Here is a 20,838-nt window from a genome sequence, read left to right as displayed (position 1 = left end):
ATATTGTGACACAGTCTGACACGGAAAATAAGTTACATTATAATTATTGGCTAGTCTAGTACACCGTCTGCTAAGCACCTCTAGAGAGAAGACCCACATTTCCATTCCTTTAAAATAATAAATGCTGATGATATGCATAGACATACTCTACAGTTCCAAAGTTTGGGCACAGTAAGATTTTAAAGAAAATAATACTTTTATTCGACAAAGACACATTAAATTAATCAAAAGTGACAGTAAAAACATTTATAATATTACAAAAGAGTTATTGCAGTTATTTTGAACTTTCTATTCATAAAAGAATTTCTGAAGGATCATGTGACACTGAAAAGTAATGGCTGCTGAAAATTCAGCTTTGCATCAAAGGAATAAATTACATTTTAAAAATACTATAGAAATGAAATAGAAAACAGTAATTTTGAATTGTAAAAATATTTCACAATTGTTCTGTTTTCACAGTATTTTAAATAAATGCAGCCTTGGTGAGCATATAAGAGACTTTTTTTTCCCAAAAAATATTAAAAGTCTGTTCGCCACAACCTTTTAACAGTACACTCTAAAAAATGCTGGGTTAAATACAACCCAGCGCTGGGTAAAATGTGGATGATTGGGTTATTGCCCAGAAGGTTGGGTTAAACATTTAACCCAACTGTTGGTTGAAAACAACCCAGCATGTGTTCTGTCCAGTATTAACCCAGCATTATTAGAGTGTAGTGTATAGGCCTATACAAAATATGCATGATTATTGTAGGAAGAAAGTGTTTTTCTAAAATGCTGCAACAGAAATCACCCATTCATGTCTAAATGTATCCAATTATTCAGATTATTTGCTCTAATTTACAAATTCATAATCTACACTCTTAAAAATAAAGGTGCTTCCCGATGCCATAGAAGAAACTTTGTCTAAATGGTTCCATAAAGAACCTTTAACATCTTAAGAACCTTTCTGTTTCACAAAAGGTTCTTTGTGGCAAAAGAAGGTTCCTCAGATTATAAAAAAGGTAAGAAAGAGATGGTTCTTTAAAGAACCTTTGACTGAATGGTTCTTTGTGGAGCCAAAAAAGGTTCTTCTATGGCATCGCTGTGATGAACCTTTTAAGCACCTTTATTTTTAAGAGTGTAACCACCTTCATGTCACTAGAAAACTATTTCTTTTTTTTTGCTGTTGATGAAAATGCTAAAGTTCAAGTTAAACGGCTGTCAAGATTAGATTAGAAAATAGAAAAAAAAAAACTATGTTAGGTTGGGATTTGAATTGTGGATCCCCTTTCACACTAAACAAAAGTTTTACCGTTAGACTCTCCTGCCTGTCTGCCCTTTTTATTATTTGGTCATCTCTTATTATTGCTAGGGAAGCAAGCGTGTGTCTCTGACAAACAACCAAATTATTCAGATTTATGAGACAATTTTGAGGGCTTACCCAGAACATAGATCTTGTTACCGCGCAGGAAGGAGAAGGCTCCGTAGCGTGGGGTGGGCATGGAGGTGAGGGGCAGCCACTGGTCTTTTGTCGGCTCGTACAGTCTCACTGAGGCCTGAGGGGTTGTGTCGGCTCCCATCCCGCCCAATGCATACACCTTGCCATCTGAGAGGGACAGAGAAAAAAAGAGAGTCTGAAATGAGTTTAAACTCTGCTTCCAAGTCTCCCACATCCCTTATTAAACAAATTAATAACAAACAAATCAGGAAATGGCAGAGCAGTGGTAGTGAGTCACTAGACTGAATTAGGAATGTTCTCTCCATGCCAGAGTGGAGAATCTCTAGAGACATGCACTTTTTTTTCTCCTGAGCTCCAGCTATTTTAGGTTTACTTAAATTCCACCTCTAAACCTCACACTCCACATTTGTTCTCTTCTCCTACGGGGACCGAATATTAAATATGAATGTGTTCCCATAACTGACCCAAACTTTTGAACTTCCCCACAAACTTCTCTATTATAACTCTACCTGAAATATATACAGTACTATACTTTTTTCTCAATTACTAAAACACATTTAATCAAAGCTCCCTTTCGTTCAGGCTGGTTAGTGCAACTTTGCTGCTGGTCAAGTTGGTGAACATGTTTAATCATGCTGTTTACTTTGCTAGCTGAGCAAAGGTTGAGCAAAGAACTCCTGCTGGTTAAGGCAGTTAAGATGCCAGATGTAGACAACAGCTATAACAAATATAGCATGAAATCAACCTAAATTTTACAAACCTCAAGCTTTGCACAAAAACCAAACCTCATCATATACCTACAAAGAGCTTAATTTACATTTTAGAAGAAGGCATGTTGGCACTCAAAAGTGAATGGCAGAGACTTTAATACTCTTCCTCTAATGTGAGCGCTTTCTGTATTATTTGCATCTAAAGCCCAGAACTCTGTAGCTATTTTTGCAAACCCCATTCTGGCTGCTGTGTGAAGTAGTTTGCATACTAATGTTCACATAATGAGAATTGTGTGTTAACTGAGGTTGTGATGATATTGTGATGGTTTCTGAATGCTAGTGCTTTCAACATGAGCACAAAATGGTTGTAAAATGATTCATTTGTGTTTAGAGTTTTGAGAAAAAAATGCAACTTGTGTTTATATGTTTGAGAATTAGTCTTCGTTTGTAAAAGGGAAACTGATGGTTCATCAGATCATAAGTTTTTAAAGTCCTTTGACCCAACACAGTTCCAAAATATTCAAATAATAATAATTCATATAAAAAAATATCCCAGAAATTTCATTATTATTTAATATACATAATTTTGTCAAATGATAATAATGGATTTTAGTGTGAAAACAAACTGTAACTAATCCAATTTATAGAATATGTGTGTCTACAATTAAACAGAGCACCAGAAAAATTATATTATATTCCACTCTGATATAACTTTATGCACTTAAAACACAGCTTTTAGCTCAGTTTAGACTTAACTCTAATCCAAGAATGACCTTCATCAAGTTTTCAAGGGAAAATGCAGCACAGCGGTGAAATTAGAATATGAATGTGGAGAGAAATGCAGCATCAGCAAAGAGAACAGCCCTGCTGCAGCACAGCCAACGGCTAATGGAAAAAGAGATAGAGAGAGAGAGTTGTATGTACAGTTGTGGAGGAGGAAAGCATCCTGATATTGATGCTAGTCATAATTTCACTGAACTGTCAATGGGACAAACAGCATGTGAGAAAGAGCATGGGAGTACTGACTGATGTGCACATACGGTTTATTACGGCACTGAAACACCCGAATCAAGACATCAGGATCATCCCTGGAGGAAACAGCATTAATGATCACCATATGGAGCGTTTAAGACTGTGAGAGAAAATGTATGTTAGTTAACGACCGTCTCTGTATTATGTCTGTATAATTCTTTCCTGGCATGACTGCAGCAGCTGCTGAGTCAGATATCTGCAGTACTCTGGGACAGCAAACTGTGACTATAGTTAACTGCAGAACAAATGAGACAGATAGAGAGAGATACCGGGGACTAAACTAGGTGGCAGCAGAGAGCAGATGTTGTACTGGTCATGCCCTCCAAAATAAAAAAAAAATAAAAAAAACTGTAATACTGTAATAGCAATATACAATAGTATATGTTCCTTGCAAAAACTGTTTATGTAGTCATAATATAGCACTGATTTCTGAATGGATATTAATGAAGTGGTGTCCACATGATGTAGTTACACCATTTACCAGCAGGGGGTAACTAGATCATGCTAACTAGCCATACCTTGACTTTTTGAAGAAGCTCCTATTTAAATGCTTGGAAATCAAAACTTTGACATGGTGTGGGTTCAAGTCATTTCTGACACAATCCTTAATTATTTCCCTCTTTTTCTCTACCTGATAATGACAAAGCCATTTTAGTGCTACTGTATGAAAAATGAAGAGCAATGAATGTGCATTAGGTGTGTAATTGGTTGTCACAGAAAATGATGGGGAAACCAGCTTGGTCATACAGCCTTGTCTCCTCATAAACAGGCTAAATGAATAGAATTTTCTAACGAGTGTCATCACTATTCTTCATCAACACTACAGAAAATGCATACAAATTAATTTGACCGTCACAGTTATAACTCAGGATTAATACAAATTTTCTTCCACTGCAATTCTTTAATCAGTACTGTTACTGTTAACTAAAACTATTAAAAATTGTTTTTGGCAATTGAATTGAAGCTGAATTAAATTATTACATGAAAAACTTAATGAAAATAAGAAATCTTGCTTTGGCAACTAACTGAAATGAGATTAAGTTGAGGTACTAAAAGTACTATAAATAATAAATTTAAAAAGTAAATTAAAGCTATATATAGAATTATTAAAAACAATGACAGAAAAACACTATTAAAAACGGCAAAAGAACATCAAATTACTAAAACTGACAGAAAATAAAAAATAGCCTAATAAAATTAAATTAAAATATAAGAATAAAAGCTCTCATTATGATGTCCATGTGTGCTCATATGTATATAATTATTTTGACATGATTTGAATGCAGCTTTTTTATGTTTTTGCGCTCCTACAAATACATAGTTTCAATGTTTTGCTCAGAGATTGTTGCAGTGATGATCAGGGGTGGAAAGCAATGTTCTTTCCAGCACTCTGAAGCACATTCTACTTCTCTATTTCTTTCCCATGACTTGCTATCTGTGAAAATTATTTTTAGTGATGATTTTCTTTGTCCTTTTTGGAGCTTGACAGCCACAAGTCACTATAAATTGTCTTTGCATGGCAAGAGCTGCAAAACAATTCCTGAAAAATGTGTTCCACCAAAAATATAACAGCATACGGGTCTGGAACAACATGAGGGCGAGTAAACAATGACAGCATTTTCATTTCTGGGGAGAATGGTCAATTTAAAATTCTCAATGAGTGTGAAAGGAGAAAGTATTTTAGCGTCGAGAAATTACACACCTATTACATCACCTTTAATGCTCCAGAAAGAGAGGAGACCGTGAGAGAGCAACAGTGAAAGCAAGAGGTCTTTCAAGGCTTGTGTGTAAATGACAGCAAAAAAAACAACACTCAAAGATCATGACCACCATCTTCACTTTCATCCTCTTCACTGAACTCACAAATGATTTCTCCATTTTGATTTGATACGGCCTGACGTGTTCAAGACTGTGTAAAGCATGAAAGAGACTGAGAGAAAGAGCAGGACAGAAATATCTGAACAGTGAAACTAACGTATTCAAGTTTTCCTTCAAAGGGACGTTTCAAGGCTATTTTCTACAAAGATTTGCCATAAATTAAGTAATTCCACAGACATTAAAAACACTTTGTTCTATCCACCCACAATAACATGATAAAACAACAAAAGCTCTTCCATGTAAAGAGGTTTTGTCATAAACATCCACTGCAGTGATAAGCAACAACCAACAGAACATTTCATTGAAGGCTTGTCTCGTATTTCATGCAAGCTCCGCCTACTGTGAAATCTCATTGGTCCAAAATCTCGCTTTTATTACTGTCATTAGACATCAAATATCTTTCATTTGCCTTTAGATCAGACAGCTTGCAGTTTCAGTTTAGTGTGAAAAGATCAACTGCTTGTCGTTAGAAACATCTCATCATGTCTGGTTCGGACACGGTGTCAGTTGTCAGACAACAGATGGAATCCAAATGTGTTCACCCATTAATGAATGTCAACCACTAGTTAGACAACCTGTCTCAAAGAACAAGACATCACCATGACATACATATATTGCATACATATTCCTTGCTAGTCAGAAACAACTTTTTGTATTTTAACTACTTTTCAACTTTCTCTCAAACCTAGTACCTGGCCATATATTTCATCCAAATTAAACAAGTCTTTGGAAATGGTTCTGTCCTTTTTAATAGCTCCTCTTTTCCCTGAGGACTGAGGACAGCAGCAGCACTTATTCTTTTCATGCATCTGACATCTTTATAATATTTTGCTCATGCTGAAAAAAAAAATCATAATGCTATAGCTGTATACTGTTTTTAAAGGAACACATCTTGTACAGAAACTATTTGACATGTTTTATAATGCAGATAACTGAATAATACATTATTAAACTACTGCAATTGTTGTGTATAGTTATAGAGCTTGAATACAATTGATTTATCATACAGTGTGACATGCAAAATACTGTCTTAGCATAAGATTTAATGTCACGCTGTGTTTCACGCTGTTAGGTCAATCCGAGGCCAAACTGAACTCAGCCAGCTTTGCTGTAACAGTCTCTCGTTCTGCATGGGAAAAAAAATTAACCATTAAACAATACACTCTTCAGATAAAGGGTGTTTTTGCAGTGATGCCATTGAAGAACCACTTTGTGGTCCAGTAAGTACTTTTCAGTAAAAAGGTTCTTATAAGAACCATCTTTTCTTAGTGTAAAGAACATCTGAATAATCTAAAGGATTTTTTTTCATAACAAAGAACCTTTTGTGGAAAGGTCTACTCTTAAAAATAATGAACTTTAACATCCATGGAACTTTTCCATTCCGCAAAAGGTTCCTGATAAAGGAAAAGGTTTCTTTAGAATGTTCTTCACGCTAAGAATAAAATAGTTATTTTAAGAACTGTTTACTGGAAGGTTCTTTGAAGATCCAAAATGGTTCTTATATGGCATCACCACAAAAACCCTTTTGGAACCTTTATTTTTAAGAGTGTTCTTTATAGGTTCTTCAAAGTTTCTGTGGATGTTAAAGCTTCTTCATGGGTTGGTGCCAATAACCAAGTGAGCAGTGCGCCGGCACATAAACAAGTTCGAATCCTGGCTCGAGGACCTTTCCCGATCCCACCCCCTTCTCTCTCCCCCACTTTGCTTCCTGTTTACTCTACACTATCCTATCTTAGTAAAGGCAAAATGCCAAAAATAATTCTTAAAAAAAACAGCTTCTTCATGGAATCACAGATGCCAATAAAGAACCTTTATTTTTTAAGTGTGTAACCAATGCATTTATAAATAGACTTCATGTTCTAGTGTTGTTAAAATTTATTCTTCAAGTCATAAATGTTTTTATAGTGTAATAAGAGGAAAACACATATCATTCAAACAATATAAGCATTCTGAAATCTGCTGCGCCAACAGCACCACATGCATGTGTCGTGGTACTCTCGTGAACACGGAAGAGAAGAAATTGTTGAATAAAGTCATTATTTTTGTTTTCTTTGCACACAAAAAGTATTCTCGTAGCTTCATAAAATTAAGGTTGAACCATTGATGTCACATGGACTATTTTAATGACGTCCTTACTACCTTTCTGGGGCTTGAACGAGTCAGTTGCATTGCTGTCTATAGAGGGTTAAAAAGCTCTAGGATTTCATCCAAAATATCTTAATTTGTGTTCAGAAGATGAACGAAGGTCTTATGGGTTTGGAACGACATGAGGGTGAGTAATTAATGACAGAATTTTCATTTTTGGGTGATCTCTTTAATCCTGGAAATGTTCAAACATGGACAAAAAAGTCACAGTCTTCATCACACTGGACCCTAAAAAAGCACATCTTGTTGACCACCCAAATAAGACTAAGTCAAATATTCAGTGGTATGGACAGTACAGCACATGCTGGCTGTTTCACACATAAATGTCATTAGAGGATTATGGGAACGGTAGTCTGAGAGCACCGTGCTTTGCAATCAAGGGTGTATAGTGAGTGAGTCACCTTTACCCAAGCCTCCATCTACAAGCTGTTTTCTCCAATCAATCTAAACTCAACCCACCCACCTCGAATCCATCTATTTCTCCCCTCTGCAACCTCGCTGAGTTCGTCACCCCCTGCAGACTGCACTGCCCAATCTCACACAGTCACTTCTAATTAGAGCTCTCTGTTCTGATCTCCGTTCGTTGCCCTGGGAGACCCCATAGCAACCAAACACGTACTCTGAGACAATTAAGAAATAGTGGTCTGACAAAAAAAAGCATCTATTGCACACAAAAACACACATGCATGAGCTTGCATCTAACCAGAGCATACAATGGAACAAACAAATCATGTATCAAGTCACAACTTGGGAAATTTGGGAAACAGATGCTCCTGTACACACACACACAGCTGTTTTGAACCCTCTGTATGACAGAGAGAGACCCTTATTAAACAGACCACATGCTACTGGTCTTTCTCCTCTATTTTCAAGACTGCAAGCAGGAAATATGGTCTTCATCTCATCACATCTTTTTCTGGCTATATAAACCGGCTAAACTTTATTTACCTAAAAATAGAAGCCTTGCCTAAAGCCAAAGCAAATGATCGTTCCTGCGGTTCATCTTCAGCCTTACGATCACAGCATCTTCCAAGTATTCCATACTGCATGACACTGAAACCAGAACAGGGAGACAGAGAAGTGACAGCGAGAGACTCGCATGGGACTAATGGTCCCTGAGGAGGCAACTAGCACAGACATTTGTGGTTTTAGCCCCGTCCGAATTGAAAAAGTCAGGGTTTTTTTTCGTTGGTAAAAATAACAGATCAAATTGTCTACTGTATTTTGGCTAACATGGAGGTCCTCTGAGAAATCTGATAATGGGGATTCTTCTGTCTATATGAATGTTTATGATTGCAGTATATATTTGTCACAACAATTCTTCTAATTTATTTTGACCTTCACTGAAGAACTAAAGATAACATAACCAAAGCCAGTTTTAAATGCACACCTTCATTTCAATATATTATTATATGATATATTAATATAAATAATTTCATATTAACATATATATATATATATATATATATATATATATATATATATATATATATATACAGTCATGGCCAAAAATATCGGCACCCTTGGTAAATATGATCAAAGGCAGCCATGGCCATAGCAGAAGCTTGGTTTTGTGCTCAGTGACCCATCTTTGTGTTGTTTTTGAGGTTTGTGTTTGGATTATTGCACAGTTGGAAGATCCAAACATGGCCCATTATAAGATTTCTAACAGAGTCAGTCACTTATTGATTTTTTATCTGTTGGTATTTGATAGAATCCATGATGCCATGTGTCTAAAGAAGATGTCCAGGACCTCCAGCAGAATAGGAACTTCACACTGTATGATAAATCAATTGTATTCAAACAGGAACTTCAGTCTGATAACTGAATATGCTGGAGTTTGTTTTTGGATGAGCTAGGAGAATTTTTCTTGAAACCCTCCCAAACAACATGTGGTGATGTAGGTGCTGTTTGACAATTTGTTTTTTAAGGTTTTCTGACCCCGAGACTCAACTATTTTACTCAACTAGCCACTCAAACTCTCCTTCTCACCGTGCATTAGGACGATATAGACACACGTCCTCTTCCAGGCAGTTTCGTAACATGTTATGTTGATTGGAAATTCTTAATTATTGCCCTGATGGTGGAAATGTGAATTTTCACTGCTCTAGCTCTTTTCTTAAAGCCACTTCACTAATTTGTGAAGCTCAATTATCTTTTGCTGCACATCAGAAATATATTCTTTGGTTTTTCTCATTGTGATGGATGATTAAGGGAATTTGGGCTTTGTTTTCCCTCCTATTTATATTTCTGTGAAACAGGAAGCCATAGCTGGATAATTTCATGTTCATAATCACTCTGGTATGCTCAAAATTGTGAATATGAATGGAAATATACTTCAGAGATATTTTATTCATAAGAATTTCTAGGGGTACCAATAATTGTGTCCAACATGTATTTGAGAAAAACATTTATTTCATAATGATATTTCCCCCCATTTTAAATTCTTACTATACAATGAAAGGTTAGTTTTTTGTGAATTTTTAAAATAAAAGATCAAAATGATTAACAATGCAGATTAATTTTCACAGCCTTCTTTGATCATATTTACCAAGGGTGCCGATATTTTTGGCCATGACTGTATATACACACCCTATAAAAAATGCTGGGTTAAATACAACCCAGCGCTGGGTAAAATGTGGATGATTGGGTTACTGCCCAGAAGGTTGGGTTAAACATTTAACCCAAATGTTGGTTGAAAACAACCCAGCATGTGTTCTGTCCAATATTTTAACCAGTATTTAACCCAGCATGTTTTAGAATGTGTATATACTCTATATATACTGTGTATGTATATATATATATATATATATATATATATATAAAGAATTAAGAAAGGATCAATTAAATTGATCAAAAGTAATTTCTATTTCAAATAAATTGTGTTCTTTTGAAATTTCCTTTAAAAGAATCCTGGAAAAAATCCAGCATGGTTTGCAAAAAATATGAAGCAGCGCAACTGTTTTCAACCCTAATAATAATAATTAGAAATGTTTCTTAAGCAGGAAATCAGAATATTATAATTATTTCTGAAGGATCATGTGATGTTGAAGACTGGAGTAATGAAACTTTATTATGAAATTTATTTTTTTTAGATTCAAGAATTTTGATAATATTATTTTCATTCTGCTTTCTGAAGACTGGTCACATTTCATTCATTATATTTATTATGATTATTTTATTCTACTGATAGCACTAGTTTTTAACAGGGAAAAAAATATGTAATTTTGATAAAAACACGTCATCTTTGTAACACCATGCTTAAAATGAGTTTATTAAACTTTTTATACATTTAGGAAGTGGGTACTTCGCAAGAGGACCCACACATTTCCTGGTCCTTGGCATGAAAACGTTTAAAAATCCCTGGCTTACGAAACTAATCCAGTCCTAATAGTGTTAAAATGTCATTATAAAAAAAATCAATCCTGTCTGAATGGCTCTTTAGATAGGAATTTGATCTATCTTGGCCAGAAACTGAAGATCACAGTCAAAAAGCCAAAACTGATCGATCTCCAAAAGCAGCAATGCATATCCGATGTCACATCAGAGTTAAATGACTGATATTTACAGAGAGATTCAGGGGCGGTGTGGCAGAAGATGGGCACAGTCTTTAATAAGTGAGCTGGAAGACTTCAGTCGCCCCAACAGGAGCCCTGTCTGCTGATAACACGGGCATCGTCTCCCATCATGCCATTTAAAGGCCACTTATTTCTGTCCTTCACAAAAGCATAATCGATATTCAGAATCACTAGAGGCTCTCAGAATATGGAACTGATAACAGCAGGATGTATTCTCTACAGAATCTGGAAGGAGGAGGAGAGAAAATGTCAATAATTCACTGAAGGATGAAATTTTAGGATGCCCGCACAGCTTTAAAGGGAAAGAGAGCATCCAAACCAGGAAGAAAAGGTGTTTGTACTTATAAATGACTCAGTCTGTTATTCACCTCAGTTTGTGCACCTTCTTGACCCTCCATCAAATAAAGAGGTGGAAACAGCTTACACACGCTGGAAAACATTGTTCCTATAAGGCACCATAGATGGGTGACTCACTGAAAGACAAATAGCCCTTTTTGATATGCAGGGAACAGAAATGACAGGACCTTTAGCAAATTCTTTGGACAGAGACCATCCATTATCCCATAATATACAAACATTTCAAAGAAGGAAATGATAAAGGGCTGGTATTTTGAACAGGAACTTCCTCTAGCGTTGATCTGCGGCACACAGGAAATAGGAGAAACAGGGCTGAATTACAGGGGTGACTCTGCTGTTTTCACAATACATCTCCTAATAGAAGGCAGGTCTGCTGCTGTGAATATCACCTTTAAAGGACACCAGGAGGTCTGGACTTCATCTCACATTTGCTCCGCTAACTTATATGTAATACAGTATATGTGCTAGCATGAAGAATGCTGAAAAGAAAAATTATGGCTTGATAGACCTTAGTTAGAGTAGAAGACAAATTTAATTGAATGTGAACACAACGAGGCTGTGAGGTACAATTTGTTCAATATATTTCCAATGTATTGTAAGCTGAATGATTGAGATGTATAATTGAAGGGCATACAGAACATGAGTAGAATGAATTTATGCATAAACCGTTTATAAAATTATTCTTGCCTATTTATGCCCATTAACTAATTTATGTAAGAATGGATTTTCCAACTGATTTACACAAAAATTAATTCCACTCATTTCATGAATGAGGCCCATTGAACAGACTGTAAATCCGTCCCCCACAGCCCTGTTTTTGTGCATGTCTCCATCAATTTAAAGGAAAAGTTCACAGCAAAAATACAAGTTGTTATAATTTACTTGTAGTTTATACTTTACGTTCAAAAACCTATTTTTCAATCCATTTGATTTTCTTTCTTCCATAGACCACTGAAGGAGATGTTCCATATAATAAAAATAAATGGTGACCAGATTGCCCATACAAGTAGTCCAACTTAGACAAATCGTGCATTATATTCAAAGGCTTCTAAAAGTTTTGTAAATGAGGAACAGACAAATTTAAGTTATTATTCAATGATCTTTGCTTTCAGCTTAACAGCCCTTAACAGGCATTATAATGTATGAACAGCATGAACATTCTATGAAACATCTCCTTTTCCGTTCAAGTGAAAAAATAAAAACTCATCCAGGTTTGGAATGATATGAGGGTAAATAAATGATGACAGAATTTTAATTTTGGGTGGACTATCCCTTTAATTATAACATATTTTCTGACTAAAACCTTTTACTCCTCTCTTCACAAGGTTTGTCCTTTTCTTCCTCCTCATTTGGTCTTAGGTTTCTCTGTTACATTATTTCACTGTTTCAGCCATGCTTGTTTCTGTCACTCTTTTCATTCTGTCTCTTCTAAACACTCTATCATCAGTGTTCTTTCAGAGACTGTCTTTAGTATTCATAGCACAAACTAAAAACATGCAGCAAAACAAGTTCATAATGACAGATTTCTCCTCCTCTCTTTTCTCTAATGATCTTTTCCTCTTCAGGCCAATGATTAAAATGAGCCACTGAAGTGGCAGTGTGCTATTTCATATTGACCTTTACTCACACACACACACACACACACATGCACACACAAAGACTGTGACCACAATGCAAAAGAATAATCAAATGATAACAAGCTACCATTAGATACAAGAGGCTGTTCAAGTCAACATTACATTGTGGGTGATGAGTTTTTCTTCTGAAGAGGACAAAAAAAAAAAAAAAAAATATATATATATATATATATATATATTTATGAGGACTATATAAATAAGCGACATTCTCTAACACTGCAGTGACAGAGAGAGAGATGAACTAATGCCTCTAAGATGACCTTACTATTAAAAAGGAATAAAATAATTAATAATTTCCAACTTTGCTCTACAGTAAATGTCTATGAACGTTAGGTAACTACTTAATTTACATTCAGGACATACCAAATGAAAATAACACAAAGGATTTGGACTAATCAGTAATTAGATTGAATAATTTCAAGCAATTAAGTGAAAAGCACAAAATCACTCAAAGACAGCATACACACAATTACAAAGACAAACCTGGAAAACTCAAAATTGATCCTGTTTATATTCTTTAAGCATCCTGGTTGTATTTTGCATGATTCATCAGTTATTCCAATTTTAAAAATGTTAGTAATCATAAAACTTCCATTAACTGACTACAAAAATATCTAGGGATGCACCAATATTGACATTACAATTTTATTGATATAAATAGTGCTGTCAAACGATTAATCGCGATTAATCACATCCAGAATAAAAGTTTTTGTTTACAGAATGTGTGTGTACTGTGTATATTTATTATGTATAAATAAAGACATGCACATACAGTATGTATTTTGAAATTATTTACATGTATATACAGTGAGGAAAATAAGTATTTGAACACCCTGCTATTTTGCAAGTTCTCCCACTTAGAAATCATGGAGGGGTCTGAAATTGTCATCGTAGGTGCTTGTCCACTGTGAGAGACATAATCTAAAAAAAAAAATCCAGAAATCACAATGTATGATTTTTTAACTATTTATTTGTATGATACAGCTGCAAATAAGTATTTGAACACCTGAGAAAATCAATGTTAATATTTGGTACAGTAGCCTTTGTTTGCAATTACAGAGGTCAAACGTTTCCTGTAGTTTTTCACCAGGTTTTCACACACTGCAGGAGGGATTTTGGCCCACTCCTCCACACAGATCTTCTCTAGATCAGTCAGGTTTCTGGCCTGTTGCTGAGAAACACGGAGTTTGAGCTCCTCCAAAGATTCTCTATTGGGTTTAGGTCTGAGACTGGCTAGGCCACGCCAGAACCTTGATATGCTTCTTACAGAGCCACTCCTTGGTTATCCTGGCTGTGTGCTTGGTCATTGTCATGTTGGAAGACCCAGCCTCGACCCATCTTCAATGCTCTAACTGAGGGAAGGAGGTTGTTCCCCAAAATCTCGCAATACATGGCCCCGGTCATCCTCTCCTTAATACAGTGCAGTCGCCCTGTCCCATGTGCAGAAAAACACACCCAAAGCATGATGCTACCACCCCCATGCTTCACAGTAGGGATGGTGTTCTTGGGATGGTACTCATCATTCTTCTTCCTCCAAACACGTTTAGTGGAATTATGACCAAAAAGTTCTATTTTGGTCTCATCTGACCACATGACTTTCTCCCATGACTCCTCTGGATCATCCAAATGGTCATTGGCAAACTTAAGTCGGCCTGGACATGTGCTGGTTTAAGCAGGGGAACCTTCCGTGCCATGCATGATTTCAAACCATGACGTCTTAGTGTATTACCAACAGTAACCTTGGAAACGGTGGTCCCAGCTCTTTTCAGGTCATTGACCAGCTCCTCCCATGTAGTTCTGGGCTGATTTCTCACCTTTCTTAGGATCATTGAGACCACACGAGGTGAGATCTCGCATGGAGCCCCAGTCCGAGGGAGATTGACAGTCATGTTTAGCTTCTTCCATTTTCTAATGATTGCTCCAACAGTGGACCTTTTTCACCAAGCTGCTTGGCAATTTCCCCGTAGCCCTTTCCAGCCTTGTGGAGGTGTACAATTTTGTCTCTAGTGTCTTTGGACAGCTCTTTGGTCTTGGCCATGTTAGTAGTTGGATTCTTACTGATTGTATGGGGTGGACAGGTGTCTTTATGCAGCTAACGACCTCAAACAGGTGCATCTAATTTAGGATAATAAATGGAGTGGAGGTGGACATTTTAAAGGCAGACTAACAGGTCTTTGAGGGTCAGAATTCTAGCTGATATACAGGTGTTCAAATACTTATTTGCAGCTGTATCATACAAATAAATAGTTAAAAATCATACATTGTGATTTCTGGATTTTTTTTTAGATTGTGTCTCTCACAATGGACATGCACCTACGATGACAATTTCAGACCCTCCATGATTTCTAAGTGGGAGAACTTGCAAAATAGCAGGGTGTTCAAATACTTATTTTCCTCACTGTATTTATATTTAATTTATATTATATATAAATATATTTAATATATAAACATAACATTTTTCTTAAATATATATATATATATATATATATGCATGTGTGTGTATTTATGTATACATAATAAATATACACAGTACACACACATGTATTCTGTAAACAAAAACTTTTATTTTGATGCGATTAATCACGATTAATCGCTTGACAGCACTAATATAACAATAAAAATAATATAAATTCTTGAACAACAATAGTTTAATAACACTGTTAAAGTAAGTGTCAAAATTAATATCCAATTTTCATACTGTACATTATTAATAATAATAATAATAATGTTGAGATGCCTAAATTCACTTGTAGTAATTTGTATATTAAATGTAGCATTTAAAATGGTTGATTTTAGTGTTATGTTTCTTATTTATTTAGTTAAAACAGTGTAGAATTTTATTGTAGGTTTTTGGCCATAACGTGAAAATAATTATTGGCCAATAAATATTTAATTTTAAAATTAAAAAATTAATTTTAATAATTATAAAATTATTAAATCACTTCAGATGAACAGTGAACGTTTATCATGAAGCCTTTGAACAAGTGGACACACAAGTCCATTTGCTGAGAGCCAGAGACCATGTGTGTCAGTGAAAATATTTACCGATGATTAGTTCCTCATTAGAGAGTGTTGTTTATGTTCAGAGCTGACACTCTTAACATGATTTCCTCTCATATACAGCAGCACCAGACCATGACAGGCTTCTCACATCATACTGATCGTACTAAACACAAGCTGTGCCGTGAATACCGAGGCGATGAGTCTGAGATCCTCAGTAAGACATAACACACACATACAGTACACACACAATGTGGTTTGCAGCATTTGTCAAGCACTAAGCAGAGACATTAACCTGAGGTGACAGACTGATGATAAACAACAGCAGCTAGAGGCTGAGTGCGTGAAAACAAACCCATAAACATGTGCGCACACACAGGCACCCCAGAGAACACACACCTGAGTGATTACGCAAACACAAATCAGGAACATTTACAAAGTAATGCAAGAACAGTGTGTGTCAGACCAAGATGGAGAGAGAAGCTCCTTGCAGTCCTTGGAGTCAACATAAGCAGTATACTGTCATGAAACGATACTAACTGTCGTGCCACAAAAAAGTGCTATATTAGTTTGACATTAGCAAACTGGTAAACTAACGGCATGACACAAGCTTAAAAATAAAATTGCGTACAATAATCTATTTCAGTTACCCTAAACTTCCTTTCATAGGTAAGATTATTGAAAAGGTAGTTTTTAATCAGCTGAACAACTACTTAAACTCAAATGGATACCTAGACAATTTTCAATCTGGTTTCCGAGCGCATCACAACACAGAGACAGCACTCATTAAGATAATAAATGATATTCGCTTTAATTCTGATTCTGGCAAAATATCAGTGCTGGTACTACTAGATCTTAGTGCTGCGTTTGACACTGTCGATCACTGTCGATACTTCTAGAGAGGCTGGAAAACTGGGTCGGGCTTTCTGGGATGGAACTCAAATGGTTCAGGTCATACTTAGAAGGGAGAGGTTATTATGTGAGTATAGGAGAGCATAAGTCTAAGTGGACGTCCATGACATGCTTCTTACAGAGCCACTCCTTGGTTATCCTGGCTGTGTGCTTGGTCATTGTCATGTTGGAAGACCCAGCCTCGACCCATCTTCAATGCTCTAACTGAGGGAAGGAGGTTGTTCCCCAAAATCTCGCAATACATGGCCCCGGTCATCCTCTCCTTAATACAGTGCAGTCGCCCTGTCCCATGTGCAGAAAAACACACCCAAAGCATGATGCTACCACCCCCATGCTTCACAGTAGGGATGGTGTTCTTGGGATGGTACTCATCATTCTTCTTCCTCCAAACACGTTTAGTGGAATTATGACCAAAAAGTTCTATTTTGGTCTCATCTGACCACATGACTTTCTCCCATGACTCCTCTGGATCATCCAAATGGTCATGTGCTGGTTTAAGCAGGGGAACCTTCCGTGCCATGCATGATTTCAAACCATGACGTCTTAGTGTATTACCAACAGTAACCTTGGAAACGGTGGTCCCAGCTCTTTTCAGGTCATTGACCAGCTCCTCCCGTGTAGTTCTGGGCTGATTTCTCACCTTTCTTAGGATCATTGAGACCACACGAGGTGAGATCTCGCATGGAGCCCCAGTCCGAGGGAGATTGACAGTCATGTTTAGCTTCTTCCATTTTCTAATGATTGCTCCAACAGTGGACCTTTTTTCACCAAGCTGCTTGGCAATTTCCCCCGTAGCCCTTTCCAGCCTTGTGGAGGTGTACAATTTTGTCTCTAGTGTCTTTGGACAGCTCTTTGGTCTTGGCCATGTTAGTAGTTGGATTCTTACTGATTGTATGGGGTGGACAGGTGTCTTTATGCAGCTAACGACCTCAAATAGGTGCATCTAATTTAGGATAATAAATGGAGTGGAGGTGGACATTTTAAAGGCAGACTAACAGGTCTTTGAGGGTCAGAATTCTAGCTGATATACAGGTGTTCAAATACTTATTTGCAGCTGTATCATACAAATAAATAGTTAAAAAATCATACATTGTGATTTCTGGATTTTTTTTTTTAGATTGTGTCTCTCACAATGGACATGCACCTACGATGACAATTTCAGACCCCTCCATGATTTCTAAGTGGGAGAACTTGCAAAATAGCAGGGTGTTCAAATACTTATTTTCCTCACTGTATTTATATTTAATTTATATTATATATAAATATATTTAATATATAAACATAACATTTTTCTTAAATATATATATATATATATATATATATATATGCATGTGTGTGTATTTATGTATACATAATAAATATACACAGTACACACACATGTATTCTGTAAACAAAAACTTTTATTTTGATGCGATTAATCACGATTAATCGTTTGACAGCACTAATATAACAATAAAAATAATATAAATTCTTGAACAACAATAGTTTAATAACACTGTTAAAGTAAGTGTCAAAATTAATATCCAATTTTCATACTGTACATTATTAATAATAATAATAATAATGTTGAGATGCCTAAATTCACTTGTAGTAATTTGTATATTAAATGTAGCATTTAAAATGGTTGATTTTAGTGTTATGTTTCTTATTTATTTAGTTAAAACAGTGTAGAATTTTATTGTAGGTTTTGGCCATAACGTGAAAATAATTATTGGCCAATAAATATTTAATTTTAAAATTAAAAATTAATTTTAATAATTATAAAATTATTAAATCACTTCAGATGAACAGTGAACGTTTATCATGAAGCCTTTGAACAAGTGGACACACAAGTCCATTTGCTGAGAGCCAGAGACCATGTGTGTCAGTGAAAATATTTACCGATGATTAGTTCCTCATTAGAGAGTGTTGTTTATGTTCAGAGCTGACACTCTTAACATGATTTCCTCTCATATACAGCAGCACCAGACCATGACAGGCTTCTCACATCATACTGATCGTACTAAACACAAGCTGTGCCGTGAATACCGAGGCGATGAGTCTGAGATCCTCAGTAAGACATAACACACACATACAGTACACACACAATGTGGTTTGCAGCATTTGTCAAGCACTAAGCAGAGACATTAACCTGAGGTGACAGACTGATGATAAACAACAGCAGCTAGAGGCTGAGTGCGTGAAAACAAACCCATAAACATGTGCGCACACACAGGCACCCCAGAGAACACACACCTGAGTGATTACGCAAACACAAATCAGGAACATTTACAAAGTAATGCAAGAACAGTGTGTGTCAGACCAAGATGGAGAGAGAAGCTCCTTGCAGTCCTTGGAGTCAACATAAGCAGTATACTGTCATGAAACGATACTAACTGTCGTGCCACAAAAAAGTGCTATATTAGTTTGACATTAGCAAACTGGTAAACTAACGGCATGACACAAGCTTAAAAATAAAATTGCGTACAATAATCTATTTCAGTTACCCTAAACTTCCTTTCATAGGTAAGATTATTGAAAAGGTAGTTTTTAATCAGCTGAACAACTACTTAAACTCAAATGGATACCTAGACAATTTTCAATCTGGTTTCCGAGCGCATCACAACACAGAGACAGCACTCATTAAGATAATAAATGATATTCGCTTTAATTCTGATTCTGGCAAAATATCAGTGCTGGTACTACTAGATCTTAGTGCTGCGTTTGACACTGTCGATCACTGTCGATACTTCTAGAGAGGCTGGAAAACTGGGTCGGGCTTTCTGGGATGGAACTCAAATGGTTCAGGTCATACTTAGAAGGGAGAGGTTATTATGTGAGTATAGGAGAGCATAAGTCTAAGTGGACGTCCATGACATGCAGAGTCCCACAAGGCTCAATTCTTGCACCACTCTTGTTTAGCCTGTATATGCTCCCACTAAGTCAAATAATGAGAAAGAACTAAATTGCCTTTCACAGCTATGCTGATGATACCCAGATTTACCTAGCCTTATCTCCAAATGACTATAGCCCCATTGACTCCCTCTGCCAATGCATTGATGAAATTAACAGTTGGATGTGCCAGAACTTTCTTCAGATAAACAAGGACAAAACTGAAGTCATTGCATTTGGAAACAAAGATGAAGTTCTCAAGGTGAATGCATACCATGACTCTAGGGGTCAAACAACTAAAAATCAAGTCAAAAATCTTGGGGTGATTCTGGAGACAGACCTTAGTTTCAGTAGTCATGTCAAAGCAGTAACTAAATCAGCATACGATCATCTCAAAAACATTGCAAGAATTAGATGTTTTGTGTCCAGTCAAGAATTGGAGAAACTTGTTCATGCCTTTATCACCAGCAGGGTGGATTATTGTAATGGTCTCCTCACCGGCCTTCCGAAGAAGACCATTAGACAGCTGCAGCTCATCCAGAATGCTGCTGCCAGGATTCTGACTAGAAAAAGAAAATCTGAGCATATCACACCAGTCCTCAGGTCCTTACACTGGCTTCCAGTTACATTTAGGATTGATTTTAAAGTACTTTTACTCGTTTATAAATCACTCAATGGCCTAGGACCTAAATACAATGCAGATATGCTCACTGAATATAAACCTAACAGACCACTCAGATCATTAGGATTGAGTCAGTTAGAAATACCAAGGGTTCACACAAAACAAGGGGAGTCCGCTTTTAGCTATTATGCCGCCCACAGTTGGAACCAGCTTCCAGAAGAGATCAGATGTGCTAAAACATTAGCCACATTTAAATCCAGACTCAAAACTCATCTGTTTAGCTGTGCATTTATTGAATAAGCACTGTGCTATGTCCGAACTGACAGCACTGTATTTTCTGTAAAATAATTTTTATTTCTAACTGTTCTAAATTCATTTTAAATAAATTTTTAAATCATTTTAAACGTTTTTTAAATTTTATTGTTGTGATTATTTTTTTAGGATTATTTTACTTCCTTTTATGTAAAGCACTTTGAATTACCATTGTGTATGAAATGTGCTATATAAATAAACTTGCCTTGCCTAAACTATCTGAGCAATACTTTTTCACTACTCTGTGCATTATTATTAAAGGAGACCTATTATACCTATTAAGTCTCAGGTGTCCCCAGAATGTGTCTGTGAAGTTTCAACTCAAAATACCCCACAGATCATTTAT

General features: G+C 36.1%; 1 protein-coding gene across 4 annotated transcripts in view; it reads right to left on the bottom strand.

Annotated features, from left to right (window-relative positions):
- klhdc8b (kelch domain containing 8B) overlaps positions 1 to 20,838 on the bottom strand; it is a 155,427-nt gene that overhangs the window by 60,132 nt on the left and 74,457 nt on the right. For all 4 annotated transcript variants that reach the window (XR_009268834.1, XR_009268835.1, XM_058763318.1 and 1 more), the window contains one exon: positions 1,421 to 1,585. Coding sequence is in view for 2 of the 4 variants with exons in the window: in XM_058763318.1 (XP_058619301.1) it covers positions 1,421 to 1,585 (165 nt within the window). In the remaining 2 variants the exon portion in view is untranslated. The remainder of the gene's footprint in view (positions 1 to 1,420; positions 1,586 to 20,838) is intronic.

This window comes from Onychostoma macrolepis, chromosome 23 (genome assembly GCF_012432095.1).
Source record: "Onychostoma macrolepis isolate SWU-2019 chromosome 23, ASM1243209v1, whole genome shotgun sequence".
In the NCBI taxonomy this organism is placed as follows: Eukaryota; Metazoa; Chordata; class Actinopteri; order Cypriniformes; family Cyprinidae; genus Onychostoma; species Onychostoma macrolepis.
The sequence above is the reverse complement of the archived record's forward strand: the minus strand, read 5'-3'. Positions and strand labels throughout refer to the sequence as shown.